Source organism: Nycticebus coucang, chromosome 14 (assembly GCF_027406575.1).
Source record: "Nycticebus coucang isolate mNycCou1 chromosome 14, mNycCou1.pri, whole genome shotgun sequence".
Taxonomy (NCBI): Eukaryota; Metazoa; Chordata; class Mammalia; order Primates; family Lorisidae; genus Nycticebus; species Nycticebus coucang.
This window is the reverse complement of record NC_069793.1, coordinates 72,292,311-72,307,377: the sequence shown is the minus strand read 5'-3', so window position 1 is coordinate 72,307,377 and position 15,067 is coordinate 72,292,311. Positions and strand designations below refer to the sequence as shown.

General features: G+C 46.9%; 1 protein-coding gene across 4 annotated transcripts in view; it reads left to right on the top strand.

The window, feature by feature from the left end:
• TENM4 (teneurin transmembrane protein 4) overlaps nt 1-15,067 on the top strand; it is a 799,143-nt gene that overhangs the window by 545,442 nt on the left and 238,634 nt on the right. For all 4 annotated transcript variants that reach the window (XM_053561449.1, XM_053561450.1, XM_053561451.1 and 1 more), the window contains 2 exons: nt 9,386-9,484; nt 10,633-10,868. In XM_053561449.1, coding sequence (XP_053417424.1) covers nt 9,386-9,484; nt 10,633-10,868 — 335 coding nt within the window. The remainder of the gene's footprint in view (nt 1-9,385; nt 9,485-10,632; nt 10,869-15,067) is intronic.

Genomic DNA, 15,067 nt, shown 5'->3' with positions numbered 1-15,067 from the left:
TGAAAATGTGTCGAACTGTTTATAAAACCAGTGTATGGTGCCCCATGATCGCATTACTGTACACAGCTATGATCTAATACTAATAAAAATAAATAAATAAAAGACATATCCATCCACTAATAGTCAGAAGGACGGAAATCGTCATTGGTAATTTTCAATATAAAATAAAGCAGAAAAGAGTTCCCTGTCTATAAAAAAAAAAGAAGCAGCAGCAGCAGCAATTAATCGAAGGTTCTGACTCTCTGCACAGACCATAGTTGCCACTCCCTGTGCTCAGATGTTCCTTTCTCTCACTTAGGATCAAATTAGCACTGCCTAATTTGAGTCTCTGGGTTTTTTAAGAGGAAGGAAGATAGAGGACAAGCAGCAGGGAGGTTTTCCTAATGGTTAGTTTGAGATGCAAAGGTGGTCTCAGCTCACCTCTCCTGCTTCGTCTGCCAGTGCTCACCTACCTTTCTGACCCGCTGTCCTCCCACATCCATTGTGCAAACTACATGGAATCTTTTCTTTTTCCTTATACTTCACTGCTCAAGTAAGAAAAATGTTCACTGTAGAACCTTTAGAAAGTAAAACAAGAAGAAAAGAAAATCACCTATATCCATCACCAAAAGATAACAAGCATTGTTAACATGTAGGTACATACTCACATACACCATTTACATTTCATACACAGAACATAGCTATTCATGACGTATATTATTATACAGCACATATTTAATGTTCAGTATATGTCTGTGCATGTGTGTATTTATCAGCATTTTCCCAAATGCCAAGCCTTTTCATGCCCCCAAGCCTTTGCACATACTCTTGCACAGCTATGCGAGAGTTAGAGTTGCCCACCTTCTCGCATCTTGGTCTAGCTAAGTGCTACTTATTCTTAAAGCCCCAGCTGAAATGTTTGAAGAAGCCTTCCTCCATGACCCCACAGTTCTTTTCAGGTGAAAACAGCATAAAACTGGTAGAGGTGCTTAATACAAGGGATAACACAATCAGAATTCTGGATCTTAATACTGACCTTACCTGGTTGATGGCACAAAACTCACAAGGTGAAGTTTAAGAAGGATCAATGTCAAGTCTGGCAGATGGAATCACAAGCTGATTAGATGAAAAGGATATGAACTTTAAAAGTCAGATGGACCTTCATTCCTACCTTGGCTTTAACACTTACTAGCTGAGCAAGTTCCTTAACATCCCCAATCCTTGATTCCCTTTGTCTGTAAATTTGGGTAAGAATTCATGCCTCTCAAAGAGATAGGAGGGAAGTAAATGAGATATATAAAAAATACACAGCACAGTGCCTGACATTTAGAAGCTATACTATAAAAGCTACTGCCCATTTTTTCTTATACATCTGCTTCCTTTATCAACCCTGTGAAGAGAAAAATTACTCAGAGGAAGTAGCAGGTTCTACCTTTCTCAACTTTAGAAAAGTAAGTTTGGCCCTGGTATTCTACAGGTCTAAGTCATGGTCCCTTTACCACAGCACAGGTTTTAGGGTCAGACATACCATAGGCTCACACTCCTACCCTAATGCTCACTAGCTAGGAACCTAGACCTTAAATTTTGTCTCTAAAGTAGAGAAAATAATAGTAACTTCCTGTTCTGATTATCTATTGCTGCATACAAAACAAACTCCTGCTAAATGTAGGAACTTAAAAAACACCCAGTTGGGGGCGGCGCCTGTGGCTCAGTGAGTAGGCTGCCGGCCCCATATGCCGAGGGTGGTGGGTTCAAAGCCAGCCCCGGCCAAACTGCAACAACAACAACAACAACAACAAAAAAAATCCAGTTGATTACTTGTCACACTGTGAGTCAAGAGTTCAGGAAGGACTCAGCCTGGCTCCACGTGGTATTGACAGCAGTCAGTAGGTGGTAATCAGCTGGCAACTAGATGGGTCTCAAAGATCCAGGATAGCCTCACTCACATGCCTGACACTTTGGGGGGCGGGGGGGAGTGTCAGGAAATCTGGTCTCAGCAGTACCCTGTCTAATGTAGCCTCAGGACCTCTCCACATGGTCTTTCTAGGAGGGTATTTTACTTCATACTTAGTGCTCAGGGCTTCCTGCCACCTTTTAAAGGCCTTCACAGGAAATGGCATAGAGTTGCTTCTGCCATGTTCTGTTGGTCAAAACCATCATGAGCTAGGCAGTTTCAAGGAGAAGGGAAACAGACCCCACTTCTCACTGGGAGTCATGTCAAAGAATTTGTGGCTCTCTTTAATACACCATATTACCTCATATGGCTGTTACAGTAATTAAGATCATGTCTGAAGGGCGGCGCCTGTGGCTCAACGGGTAGGGCGCCGGTCCCATATGCCGGAGGTGGCGGGTTCAAGCCCAGCCCCGGCCAAAAAAAAAAAAAAAGAACTTAAAGATCATGTCTGAAAATTTCTCAGCATACAGTAAGTGCCCAACTACTTATCACGTAGTACACGTTATTCAGTAAATATTCACTGAATGCTGCTGTGTGCCTAACAGGGAAGACATTCAGGAGAACAGTCTCTCTTACAGAAGGATACGTGCTGTGATAGAGGTAAGCACAGGAAATGGCAGTTTTAATTGCCTCGGGATCCCAGCACTCAATCCAGAGCTTGCCACAATGGTGGCTGCTTGATAAATATTAATAGTGGCTGCTTGATAAATATTAACACACAGGAAGAATGAATGAATGATAAGTGGGAACTTACTTAACGGAGACTTGATTGGGGGTAGGCTTGATACAGTGTGACGGAAAGGTGGTGAGCAAGCAGGAGCACCTCAGGGAGAGGAGGGAGATGATTGAGGGCCAGAGAAAGGTTCAATCTGAGCAAAGGCCTAGAAGCCCAAGAGAGCAGGGCCTATTTGAGATAGTTGTCCTGAACAGCTTTTGCTAAGCTCCATCAAGAGAAACAGTCACAGACCCTGCCCGAGTTGTCAGACTGAGTCTATGTTAAGAGTCTAAAATAAATAGCTAAGCAAATACTGTAACAGCTGGTAGAATGACCAGGAGGGAGTTAGGCTTCATGCTGGCAGGAGAAGGATAAAGGAGAGAGAGGGCTTTGGTAAACCTGCTCCTGCTCCACACCTGCTGCACCTCCGTCAATCTCCAGGGTTGACTGAGTCCCCAGCAAGCAACCTGGGCCTACCAGTTTTTCCTAGGATAAAACCTGGGATAACCTGGGATAACGTGGCACCTTAAGCTCCACAAGAACATCTGGGATCCATTCTGTTGGGAGCCATATGTTTAGGGTCCTCAAAACCCTGATCTACTTCTTTTGCACTCTGCACCATCAGAAGCTTAATTGATTTCACAGGGACTGTCTGATTAATAACCATCATGCTCCTATCGGTTGAGGGGAAGCCAGAGCAGAAGGCTGCCAGATCTTGGCTCTAGCTCTGGTTTGGGGGCCTGGGGCCCATTTTGTGGTCACACTCAATTTGAGGAACAGCCTTCCCTATCCTCAGGGATGAGGGCCACCCTGGCAGTCCAGCACAGCCTGATGTGGTTCCCAGAATAGTACACAGTGCCTTCTGGGATAGGCCAACCCCTGAGCATTGCAAAGAGTTGAAAAGGACAATCTCCTCTGTCTTGGATTATTCAGACATAGCCACTTCCATGTAAGAAGTGCACAGTCCTTTGAGGGAAACAGACTAGGCCCATAAATGAATGAAGACAGGCACCATGAATAATGCTGTGACAGAGGGAGCACTCTGAGCAGATGGGGGTGTGGTTCCTTCCACTTGGAAACATTAAATCATAATGAATACTCAAAGAGCCCTTGCTGGGAATAGTCAGGTACTGTTCTCAGTACCTCACTTATTAGCTTTTTAACCCTCACAACCTTTCATTAAGGTAGTGTGTTGGAGGTCCTCAAGACCCAGCCCCAGGTTTGATGATTTGCCAGCAGGGCTCCCAGGTTGCTGCTTGTAGTCACCATACTCAAAGCTTTTATCGTGGTGACTTATTATGGTGAAATGATACAAAGCAAAGGGAAAATATTCATGGAGTAAAGTCTGGGCAAAATCAGGCACAAGGTTCTGGAATCCTCTCTCAGTGGAGACAGGACGTACTTAATTCCCCCAGCAACAAGTTGTGATAAGACATGTGAAATGTTACCAATCAGGGAAGCTCCTTAGAGCCTCCATGTCCAGGGTTTTTACTGGTGGCTGCTCACATAAGCATCCCATACCTAGCATGTACCCAACAACCGGACTCCCAGAAGCAGTCAGCATAAACCACAATGTTTAACAAATAGTTTAGGCACAGTGAGTTGGCCCCTCTCAGCAGTTACTGATGGGAACTCTCCTGAAACCTCAGCTCCTAGACTGCAGCCAAGGGCCAGCCTTCTAAATAGTCCTTTCAAAGCACAATAGTCAGGACTACTATCTTTACTCTTCTGCACACATGGGTAATCTTATTATCACCCCCATTTTAGAGATGAAGGATTTCAAGCATAGAAAATATAAGTAACTAGCCCGGGGTCTCACAGTCAGTAAGTGGCAGGGCCATGGTCCATTCCCCTGATGGGCTCCAGAGCCTGTACAACTGACCTCTATCCAGTGCCATCTTCCTGATCGATTCAAACAGGAATCTTGAGAGGAGTTTGTAGCGATACCTGGCCATGGGCACAGGGCCAGGAGACAATGTGGCCTTTTGGAGAGATGGCAAAAACCTGGGTGAAGTGGGAGCACAGGGAGTCTCTAGAGGCTAGGAGTAAGCAAGATCAGCAGGCGAGGGTCTTGAGTTATTGAAGAGGATGCTGTACTCAGCCCTTTGGGCATGGAGGCTGGGCATTGTGGAAGTTGGGGTGAAAAGCTAGCAACATTTTTTGTCCTGGAGAGTGGCATTACAGGGTTGGCCTGCTAGAAGGATCACTATAGCCTGGAAGACCTGGTACCCTATTTCCTTCACTTACTCAAATGCCTGCTTCATAACTGTTTGTGTGTGATCATGGCTGAGTCACTGACCCTCTGCACACATTGAGGGCTCAGCTGCAGAAGGTGGGGTTTGGTCCCTGCCTGTCCGTCCCCTCTCGGTGGTTGTGGGAAAAAGATGCAGCAATGACACTCCCAGGGCTTTGTGGGCAGAAATGTGGTCCAGGCAGCAGGCTCATTGTGAGGAGGTAAGCTGTTGAACATAGCAGTCCTGAAGAGCTCCTGGCCTTTGTAGCTTCCCGGCCACTTCCTTCCCAGGCAACCATGGGCAGGCATTTGTTCTGTCCCTGCAAAGTGAGCTCAGCTTGCCTTGAGTCAGACAGCAGGGCCTGGAATCTCCTGCTGCAGGCAGCTCAGGGAGTAGTCCAAGCAACCCTGCAGGCTGAGAGGGGAGCCCTGGCCATGTACCTCCTTCCTTGAGAGGCAGCTCTGGGCAGGGAGGTCAGTGAGATCTGGTATGAGTCTCATCTCTTGCCTTTTCCTTGCTGTATGACCCTAAGCAGTCACTTACCCTATCTGGGCCTCAGTTTCTGTGTTTGAAAAATGAGGTGATCATACCCACACCCATTGATTTGAGGGTCAAGTGAATCAGGTGTCCATACCTCCCAGCAGCATTAAGCAGAAAACCACAAATCAAACCATTGATTTGAGGGTCAAGTGAATCAGATGTCCATACCTCCCAGCAACAGCAAGCAGAAAACCACACAAGGCTACAACCCAGGGTGGGCCCTGCGGCTTAGGGTCCCCATCAAGAAATGCTTATAGCTTCAGTTTCTCAGAACTGGATTCCCAGAGTGTTGGGGAGAGGGCAGATGGGAAATTTAAGGGCGAACCTCAAAGTGGGAGTCAGGACACCTGGGTGGTAGTTTCGGCTCCACCCCTTACTTGCCAGGAGCTTGAGGGCCTCAGTTTCCTCATCAATCAAATAATGACAAATAATTTGACCCAAAGCTAAGTTTTAAAAGTACAAAAGAAGGCTTTTCAAGGTAGTAATAGCCTTCTGAATAGCCAGATTTTCAGGAAGTTGCTCACATCCCACCAGATTCCCGAGTGACCTAAGTGATTAGTATCCGAGTAAGTATAAGGGTAGCTGCTCTTTCAGGGGGTCCTGGCACCGTAGTGCTGTAGAAGGCCTTTATTCTGCTGCATTGCCTCCATTGTCCAAGTAGATCTGTACTTTTAGGAGATAGATATCTGTTCTCTCCCTTTTTGGAAATAACCGTTTTCCTTTTTAATTATAAAAATAAAAATTACTCTTGATCTACCCTGTTTCCTCGAAAATAAGACATCCTCCTAAAATAAGACCTACTTACAGGAAAGATAAGATGTCCCCTGAAAATAAGACCTAGCGCATCTTTGGAAGCACACCTTAAAATAAGACACTGTCTTATTTTTCAGGGAAACAGGGTAGTCACTTGAAAATTTCTATGGGTAACTTTTTTATCTTTAGCCTTCATCCTTTTTGTCTGAACATACTTCTTTGTTTATTTCTGATGCTTTTAAGGCCTAGATTTCACTCTGACAGCACAATCCTAGGCTGGTAAGTCCCAAAGCTTCTAGGGAGTGTCCCTGCAGCCATCCTCAGGTTGCAGGAAGGCAACAAGAGGTCTTCCCCATGCCCTCTGGACAGGCACCCTTGGACCCTGCACACAGTGTAGCGAGAGCAGAAAATTTCCTCCTGAAAAGGAGGAAGGGATGGAGGAGGTAATAATATAATACCACTTGTTGTTAGCTTCAATGGAGCACCAACCATGTGCCTGCTGTATGCCAGGCATGCTTCCCTTTGCACACCCTGAATGGGGCAAGATCCAGCGTGTATTTATTGAGGGCCTATTACTGCATACCAGACATTCTCCTAGACTCTGCCTTGTTCACTACAGCAGTGAGCAAGACAGATAAGACTCCTGCCTCGTGGAACTTCAATTGCATTAAGAAAAAACACAGTAAGCAGGTAAACATGTATGTACCTGTGTAAACGCATATGTACATGCACATTTATCTCTTCCTAGTCACGCTCTGGCCCCTTGTACTGCTTTATTTTTCCCTAGTACACTCAGTGTCAAGTCCTAGGAGGAGCAATCAGTAAAAGGGCCAGGGCGTGACTGGGAAGAGTGCAGTGGGAGCTATTAGAGTGAGAAGATCATAGTTGAGAAGGAGGTTATATTCCATGCAGATATTTGGAGGAGGGTTTTGATCCATAGAGTTATTTGGAGGAAGCGAATGAAAGCAAAGGTTTTGCTTATTTAAGAAATAGCAAGGAAGCTAGTGAATTTTAGCCCAGAAAATGAGCTTTGAGAAGTAGTAGGCAGGCAGGTCTCATAAGAGCTTGTGAGCCTTGGTAAGGAATATAGTTTGATTCTAAAAGGCTTATGAAGCCTTTGGAGGGTGACAGCAGAAAAGTGATACCCAAATTATACTTTGGTTGTATAAGTGAGCATTAGCTCCCTTCTGTGGATGCTCAGATTGGCTCACCTGCCAAGGACCAGTTAACAGTGGGTATGGGACCCGAACCCAGATCTGTCAGTTCTTAGGGCCTATGTGCCTCCCATTGGGCCACCAGGCCTCCCATCAGCAGAGCCACCTGCCTGGAGCTACAGGTGAAGCCACCTTTCTGAGGGGCTTCCGTACCCCTGCAGGTCCTCCCAATGCCTCATTACACACCAGGAGAACGGCCTCCTGCCCAGCCTGCTGGGCCCAACAGTGCTTCATGACTCACTAAACTATGGTTCCCTACAGTGGCCTAGCTGCAAATGCTGTTGCCTTGGGGTCTCACTGTCCCCTAGGGATATTAATGACATGGGACTTTGAGATAGTACTTACAGCCCCTCCTTGTTTTTGGTTTTTGAGGCTGGCCAGGGGCAGTAGTCACAAGGCTGTACAGAGAAGGCAGAGGGGCGAAGCAGAGAGGGCCTGAGCTCTGGGTCGACAAACCCAGGTTCCAGTTCAGCTGTGCCACCTGCTCACTGTACTGATCTTAGAAGTTACTTCTGTGAGCGTTGCTTTGCTGGCCTGTAATAGAGCAATGATAATACTGACTTTACAAGGTAGTTTTGAGGAATAAAATTTAAATTAAATAGTCACAGAGCTCCTAGCACAGTAAAGAATATGTGACAGAAACAGGGTTGATGCAGCTATTATATTTAGCTTTAGTACTTCTATTGTATTTCTACACCCCTTAAAACTTCTTCCTACATTATCTCAGTTGATCCTTAGAGCAATGCTGTGAGCTTAGTATTATAATCCCCTTTTCCACGAACAAGTAAGGTTAAAAGAAGTTAAGAGTTTTACCCAAAGTCACACCGCAAGAAAGCAGCATAAGGGAGACTTGAATTTGGGCATGCCGGTTTTCTAGACCTGGTGAAAGTAAAAGGCAGATCCCTGGCACGGCTGGGCCCAAAGTTAGCTCTGTGCAGTCAAGCCTTCCTTCGCACACACAGAAGTGCTAGAAATGATTCACCACGGGGTATGAAAGAGAGCTGGCAGCAGTCCTGAAAATATTAGAAAACAGGCCCCAGTGCACTCAGGTATGAATGGTGTCACATAGCGAGCCTGGTTGAGACCAAAAGGGCAAGTCTATCTGTCTGCATTCTGGGTTAGGTGTAGGCACAGCCACAAAATGCTGGCTGCCCTCAGTGTACTTAGGGGACAGAGAACATTTCCTGTGTTTTCTGTGTGGTTCCATTTTTGCTAACAACTTATCACTCAGGTCCCTGCTAAAGGGCCATGATACTCCAACCATGGGCAGTGTCCACCTGGGGACCTGAGAGCAATGCAGAGTCTCATGCTCCACGTGCCCGGCTGACCCTGAACCACAGCTGGTCCAGGCCTTGGCTGTGTGTGCACTCCAGGTGGTCTGATACTCACTCAAGTTTGAGAGCCATGGGTTTAGAGGACAACAGCCATAAATGCTTGATTTTCTTTTCTCTTTGGAGTAGCAGAAATGAGAGTACCCCAGCTACTCTTTGAGCAGCTGTAGGCAGTATCATCAAGCAGAGGAGAAAGAACAGGCTTTGGGACCAGATAAACCTGAGCTCGAATTCCTCCTTTGGGCCTTGCTAGCTGGTAACCTTGACAGCTAGCAAGGTTGTTGTTACCTTTGCACATCTCAGTTTCCTCACCTGTAGAATGGGATACACACCTTCCTCACTTAGCCTATTTTGAAGATTCAAGAAAATGACTGTCAGATGCCTAGCTCAGTGTTGGGCACATGTCAGTTCCTCCTCAGTGAGAGCTGTGATTTGATACACACAATGGCCAGCTGTTCGGGTTTGTATAGAGAATGTTCCCTCTGGCTGCTCTGGGCCAGGTGGACCCTTTGCACATGTGGCTTGCACAATGACCCATCACCTGGAAACCATGTCCCGCTGGTCTCATGCACAACTGCACCAAACAGCCACTTTGTGTGTTTCTCTACTCTCCCCGCCATCGATGCATGACTCATTGCTTCATTCATGTCTCCATGTGTGCGTAGAAACCTAGGCAAGCAGCCATTCCTAGGGACATTGCAGGACAACCTCATTGAGATGGACATTCTCGGCGCCTCCCGCCATGATGGGGCTTACAGTGACGGGTAGGTGACATCCCCATGCTCCTCTCTGTGTGTGCTCTCCCCGTGGCTCTTGTGCTTGCATGCAGACCTGAGACCTTTCCCTGGGATCTCCTAGGGGGGTGATCCATGTTGCATGCCCAAGTCCATGTTCAACATACAGCAGCGTATCCTTGGAATACCCTGTATCCAAGCATATTAACAGCACTCTTGTTAATATGCAACTCTTGGCATCTCACTGGCTGCCTTTGCCATTCTGAAAACCATCTCATGGAGCAATTTTTCTCCAGCACAGGCCCTGTATTGTATGTATTCTGCCCCTAAGTGTGTATTCTGTGGCCTGAGGCACCTGGTACCCAAGCAGAGGTGGGTTTACCCTGAGACTTCCAAGACTTCCATTTCCCAGCCCTGTGGCCATGGTTAAAGCCAAGCTGCGGAGAAGTTCCTGACACCTAGTTTGGCCACAACCATGTGCTTTGTGCACTTGTACCCTCGAGACTGTAGCTAGGCTGTAGGGTGCAGTTCCCCCTCTGTCCCCTCACACAGCTCTTCCCTGGGCCTTGGAAGGCAGCAGTCTGGCTTCTGAGAAGTGCTTTGGAGGCATGTGCTGCCATTGGCTGTGCAACGGCCACTGGGGGACTCCTGGCCATGGAAGAAGTTAGTGGCAGTTTCTTGGCTTCAAAACCAAGACCCCCCCTAATAAATCCTCACCCACAATGCACTGGCAATGTAGGTACTGGAAGAAAAATTTTAGGTCCGATTATCTCCAGGGATAGAATAGGACTTTAGATACTTTCCAGGCTACCATAATAATTTTAGAGAACAGGTAGTTTATTCCCAAGAAACAGCAGCCCAGTCCCATCTGTTCCCAGGAAAAGGATCTCAACACCAGCCTTCTGCTGAGTTGGTAATATCTTCTTCCTCGCCTTAGGTGGGTTTCCCACAGGCGCGGCTCTCCCATCCATGTTCCGTGGACATGTGTCTGTGTGTGCCCTCTTTTGTGGTCTGGTCCGTGTTCTCCTTTGGCCGTCCCCCCGTCGTCTGTGGGTGACTGTGTCTCTCTCTCCAGGCTCTTCTGCATGCCTCCTCTACTGCCGCCTCTGCCCTGCGGTGCGTCAGGTGCCCAGGCTGCCAGCAGGCCCTGATGCCCTCTTGTTCCTCTCCATCCCTAGGCACTTCCTCTTCAAGCCTGGAGGCACCTCCCCACTCTTCTGCACCACGTCACCAGGGTACCCGCTGACGTCCAGCACAGTATACTCCCCTCCACCCCGGCCCCTGCCCCGCAGCACCTTTGCCCGGCCAGCCTTCAACCTCAAGAAGCCCTCCAAGTACTGTAACTGGAAGTGCGCAGCCCTGAGCGCCATCATCATCTCCGCCACGCTTGTCATCCTGCTGGCATACTTTGTGGGTAAGCACTCCTTCTCCCAGCTTCCCTTGGCTCCCCTTGGGCCCAGCGGGCAGGGACTGATACATGTGTGGGCACTGAAGGATCCTCGCAAGCACAGCATCAAAGCATGCAGTGTGCGCCGGGCAGCTGCACCCCTAAACTGTCAGGAGCAGCTCTTCGGGCCCTCCTCCCCTGCACTCCCCCTGCAGGGAGTGCAGGCCATGCACTTATACCAGGAAGGAAGCTGAGTACCTGTCTTTTCATGTGTTAGGCGCCTAGCGCTGAGCTGTACGCACTCAGTAAAGCAGGCCTTGGAGGCCGTGAGCTATGGCATGGAGCCACCACAAATGAAATGCTGAGTTAGAGAGGCTGGGCAGCAGGTAGACTCTCTCGTTGGCGCCCTGTGGCTGCAGTGAGGAGGTGGAGTGCCCTGGGGTTGGAGAGAAACTGCCAGAAGTGTGTCTGAAGGCAAAGGCCCAGCAAGGTTGTTGGAGAGTACTGTGGCAACCAATGTTCAGAGTCCAACCATGGTCAGGAACCCAAGGAGTTTCTGATAGAGGAGCAGTGTGTCCCAGTGAGCAGACAGAGCTTGTGGAGGGAAGCGTGGAGTGCAGAGGGCGCTTACCTGACACCCAGCATGACTGGGCCCTGAGGAGCGCTGGCTGCCCTACCACCTGGCTGTGGCAGGACAGTCCCTACCCTGCGGGCATCTGATGTGAGTCTCACAGTCTGGCCCCTCTCTTTGGTCTTCTCCCAGGAAAAGATACTAACCTGAAGAGATGTGGGCATGGTGTAGAGTCTGCCACCTCAAAGGCCTTCAGCCTTTTGGCAAAGGCATTGAAGGGGAGGTTGGCTTCTCCTGTCCTTTCCAGCCTTCAAATTCTATAACTCTCAGATTGAAAGTAGGTTGAGCCATCTTGAGAAGGCCTTGAACCCATGGTTAAGGATGCTGAGATAATCCTTTAAGCAAAGGGACTTTTTTTCAGCACAAGCCCAGTAAATGGAAAAAGAACTAATGGGCAGAGGCCAAAGGAAGACAGAATGCTGCCCCATGTGCAAAAGTGCTTTGTAAAAAGAAAGTCAGTGTCACCGGGGAGGGGCTTTCTTGACCAGTAGTAGGTGCTGCCACTAGGAGCCAGTAATAGGGCATGGACCACTACTGTTCAAGAGGGGGAGAAGGGGTTTAGGCATGGGTGGGGGGTTGAGTGATGCAAGTTGTGAGTTCACTTTTGTCTTAAGATGCCTGTTTGCCTCCTGCAAACGAGGAGGTCTTCTTAAATATCTCAAGCTATAATAGGCCTCCTCCAGTATTTCTGTAATAAGACTCCTCTGGTGTGTTGGGGCTTTTCCCCTTGTGATATTGGCTTTAAGAATTTCATAGCTCCAGGATGGCATGGCTCTTTCATCTCTCCTGCTATCTGATTGATTAGTTCTTGCTGCCTAGAAAGCTGTGTTGAAAAGGGTCCTGAGGCTATTACTCAATGTAAAAGGGTCTCTGTGATCGATTAGTGATGTCTATTATGGTCACAGGCATGGAGAATATTGATGACATATTAGCCATTTGCCACCCTGCTGTAAGTCATTGGGTAAAAGGAACAGCCAAACTGGGAGACATCAGGGCCTACCAGATTCTGTGAGAGGTGTGTCGTTGATATAAATGGGGTTACAGGTGAAGGCTGCAGGGTTCTATGCACCATTATTTTGAATGAAAATTTCTTCTGGCACCACTGATACTGTGTCCCCACCAGCCAATGGCACATCTCTTGTTTTTGACTCACATTATTATATTTCCCAAATAAGTAGACTTTTGGACGGGTAGTGCCACTGTTCAAAAGTCAAATAGTTGGCTGCATATGGACATTAATTTGTTTTGCATTGAAGTCTTAAGGTTTATACTATGTATCCTAGCTCAGTGAGGAAGAGTATATCTTTATATGATTAATTACGCTTTTATTTTCTATCCCATGGGTTTCTTCCTCTCCCATTTAATAAGAATACATGTTTAATCTTCAACTATCTGAAGATAAGGTCTACTGTTGGAAGTATTGAGCACCCTGTCAGAAAGGGTACGACGAATAGAGCTCAGTGACCACTTAGCAAGCATAAGATTCAAGCACTGACTGGGGGTTTTCACTGGCAGTGTTTAATTTTTCTTCCAACACTGACAGTCCTTGAATCGATGATTTTATGAATTTTATTTTTTATGCAGCAAATCATGCAGAGTACCTGCTTTGAGCCAGCCACTATGCTAAGTGCTAAGTTTAAAGATATGGTCCCTACACTTGAGGCCTTGGTAGCTTAAAAGAGGAGATCGCTGTGTTATCAGGCAAATCTAAAACAGTGATTGATTTACACAGCAAAGCAGAGTCTGTAGAAATACCCAACCCCAGCCAAAAGGACAAGGGAAGGCTTCCTGGAAAAGTGATGTTTGAGCTGAATTTTAAAGTAGGCATTAGCCAGAAGGATATTTCAAAGCTAGGGAACTTTCAAAGACTTGAAAGAGGATGAAGTGGTGGCAAAAAAATTTTCTGTGTTTGAAGCACTTGAGTTGTGTGGGATGTACCGTTGGAGATGATACAGGGGTGTTTCATCAGATTATGAAGACCAACTGGGAGGACAAGTCCAGGGCCTCACTGGATGAGCAGTTGTGTAGCCATTGAGTGTTTTAAGCAGTGGTAGGACGTAGTCAGATTTTTGTTTTACAAAGATAAGGGTAGAGGACGGAAAGGGTAGAAGGCAGACCTGGTGGAAAACTATTGCAATGAACTAGTCAGGAAAAGCTGTTGGCTTCATTGAAGATAGTGTCAGAGTGGATGGAGGGGATGGGGTAGGTCCAAGGTCAGGTCAGAAGAGGTCAGCTTACTGACAGTATGTCCTTTCTAAAAATAAATACATCCTTCTGATAAAATTCGTTTGGAGTAGAAACATGAAGACTGAACTCTCAATGTTCACATGCAGGAGTTGGGTCAGACAGGCCCGTGGCATTCCTTTTGTCACCTGGAGACTCAGGGAGGTCTTGAGGACGAGCTCAGACCCACTGAAAGTGCTGGAATCCATTCCTGGCTGTGCCACGCAGCTGCTGTTTACCTTTGGGCAACTCACTTTTCCTTCTGAGTTCTGATTTCCTCATCTAGAAAATAGGCACGAGCCCACTCCCCCAGCAGAAGTATCTGTGAGTTTGGAGTGAGCTAACGCAGGTGATGGCACTGCAGGTGTGAGGACCTTCCCAACTTCGCGTCAAGCGATGGGGAGGTAGCAGCCTTATTGCCTGGTCTCCTCCCGCTGCTCAGGGCAAGGGATGAACATCTTGTTGCTTGGCCATAATCACAGGCTGTGCTGACTAACTTATAAGGACCTATCAATTATTAAAAATCAAATTAATTGTCTCAGCCAAGCACAAATATCCTTAACAATGACTCTTTCCAACAGACCAAGTGATCTAATCAACAGGCAAAACCACAGATATTTAATTAGATTTTGATGAAAAATTGTGTTTAATTTCAAGTATAATCAATTATTAATTACAGTAATGAGTGTGTCTGACTGGATTTACTAATTAACTCATTTAAAAATTATGAATAACCTTTTCATTTCTAATTATTTTCTACATCCTATCAAGTTCCAGGTAAGAATTGTGTCACCTCACCAGCAACAGGGGAGGCACAAACCGAGGGGGTGGAGAACTTTTCTTTGGCTGCTGTGTGTCCAGGACTGCCCTATCTAGATGGTGATCCTGACAGATCCATTTGACATTCAGTTTATTCCTTGGAAAGTTTCTTGAGAAACTTGTGCAACTGATGACCTTTCCATTATGGATACATTTACAGGCATTTTCATGGGAAAATAGAGAAATAGGAGTCAGCACTTCCCACCCACAAAGACTGCAGAGCCTCGGGCTTTGCCTCTGGGCCGTGTCTTCCTCTCCTGGCAGTGGCTCTTGGCTGCTCTGGCCTGGGGTGGGAATTGTAGGGACCATCTTCAGGCAGCTGTGGGATCTCTTCTGGGAGAAAATGGGTATTTTTGTCTTCAATGAGTGCCAATTTAAAAAGGCACCATCGAAGATGAGTTTGCATGGTTGTTGTTCACTCATTCTCGGCAGGAAGGGGCTGGGATCTTTAATACCCTGCCTTTTCTTTTCTAAAGAAATAAATCTGGGTGCAAAACAAAAGCCAAAGGGAGTAATTTGAGAGGAAGGCTAGTTTTAGGTCAAACTATGAAGC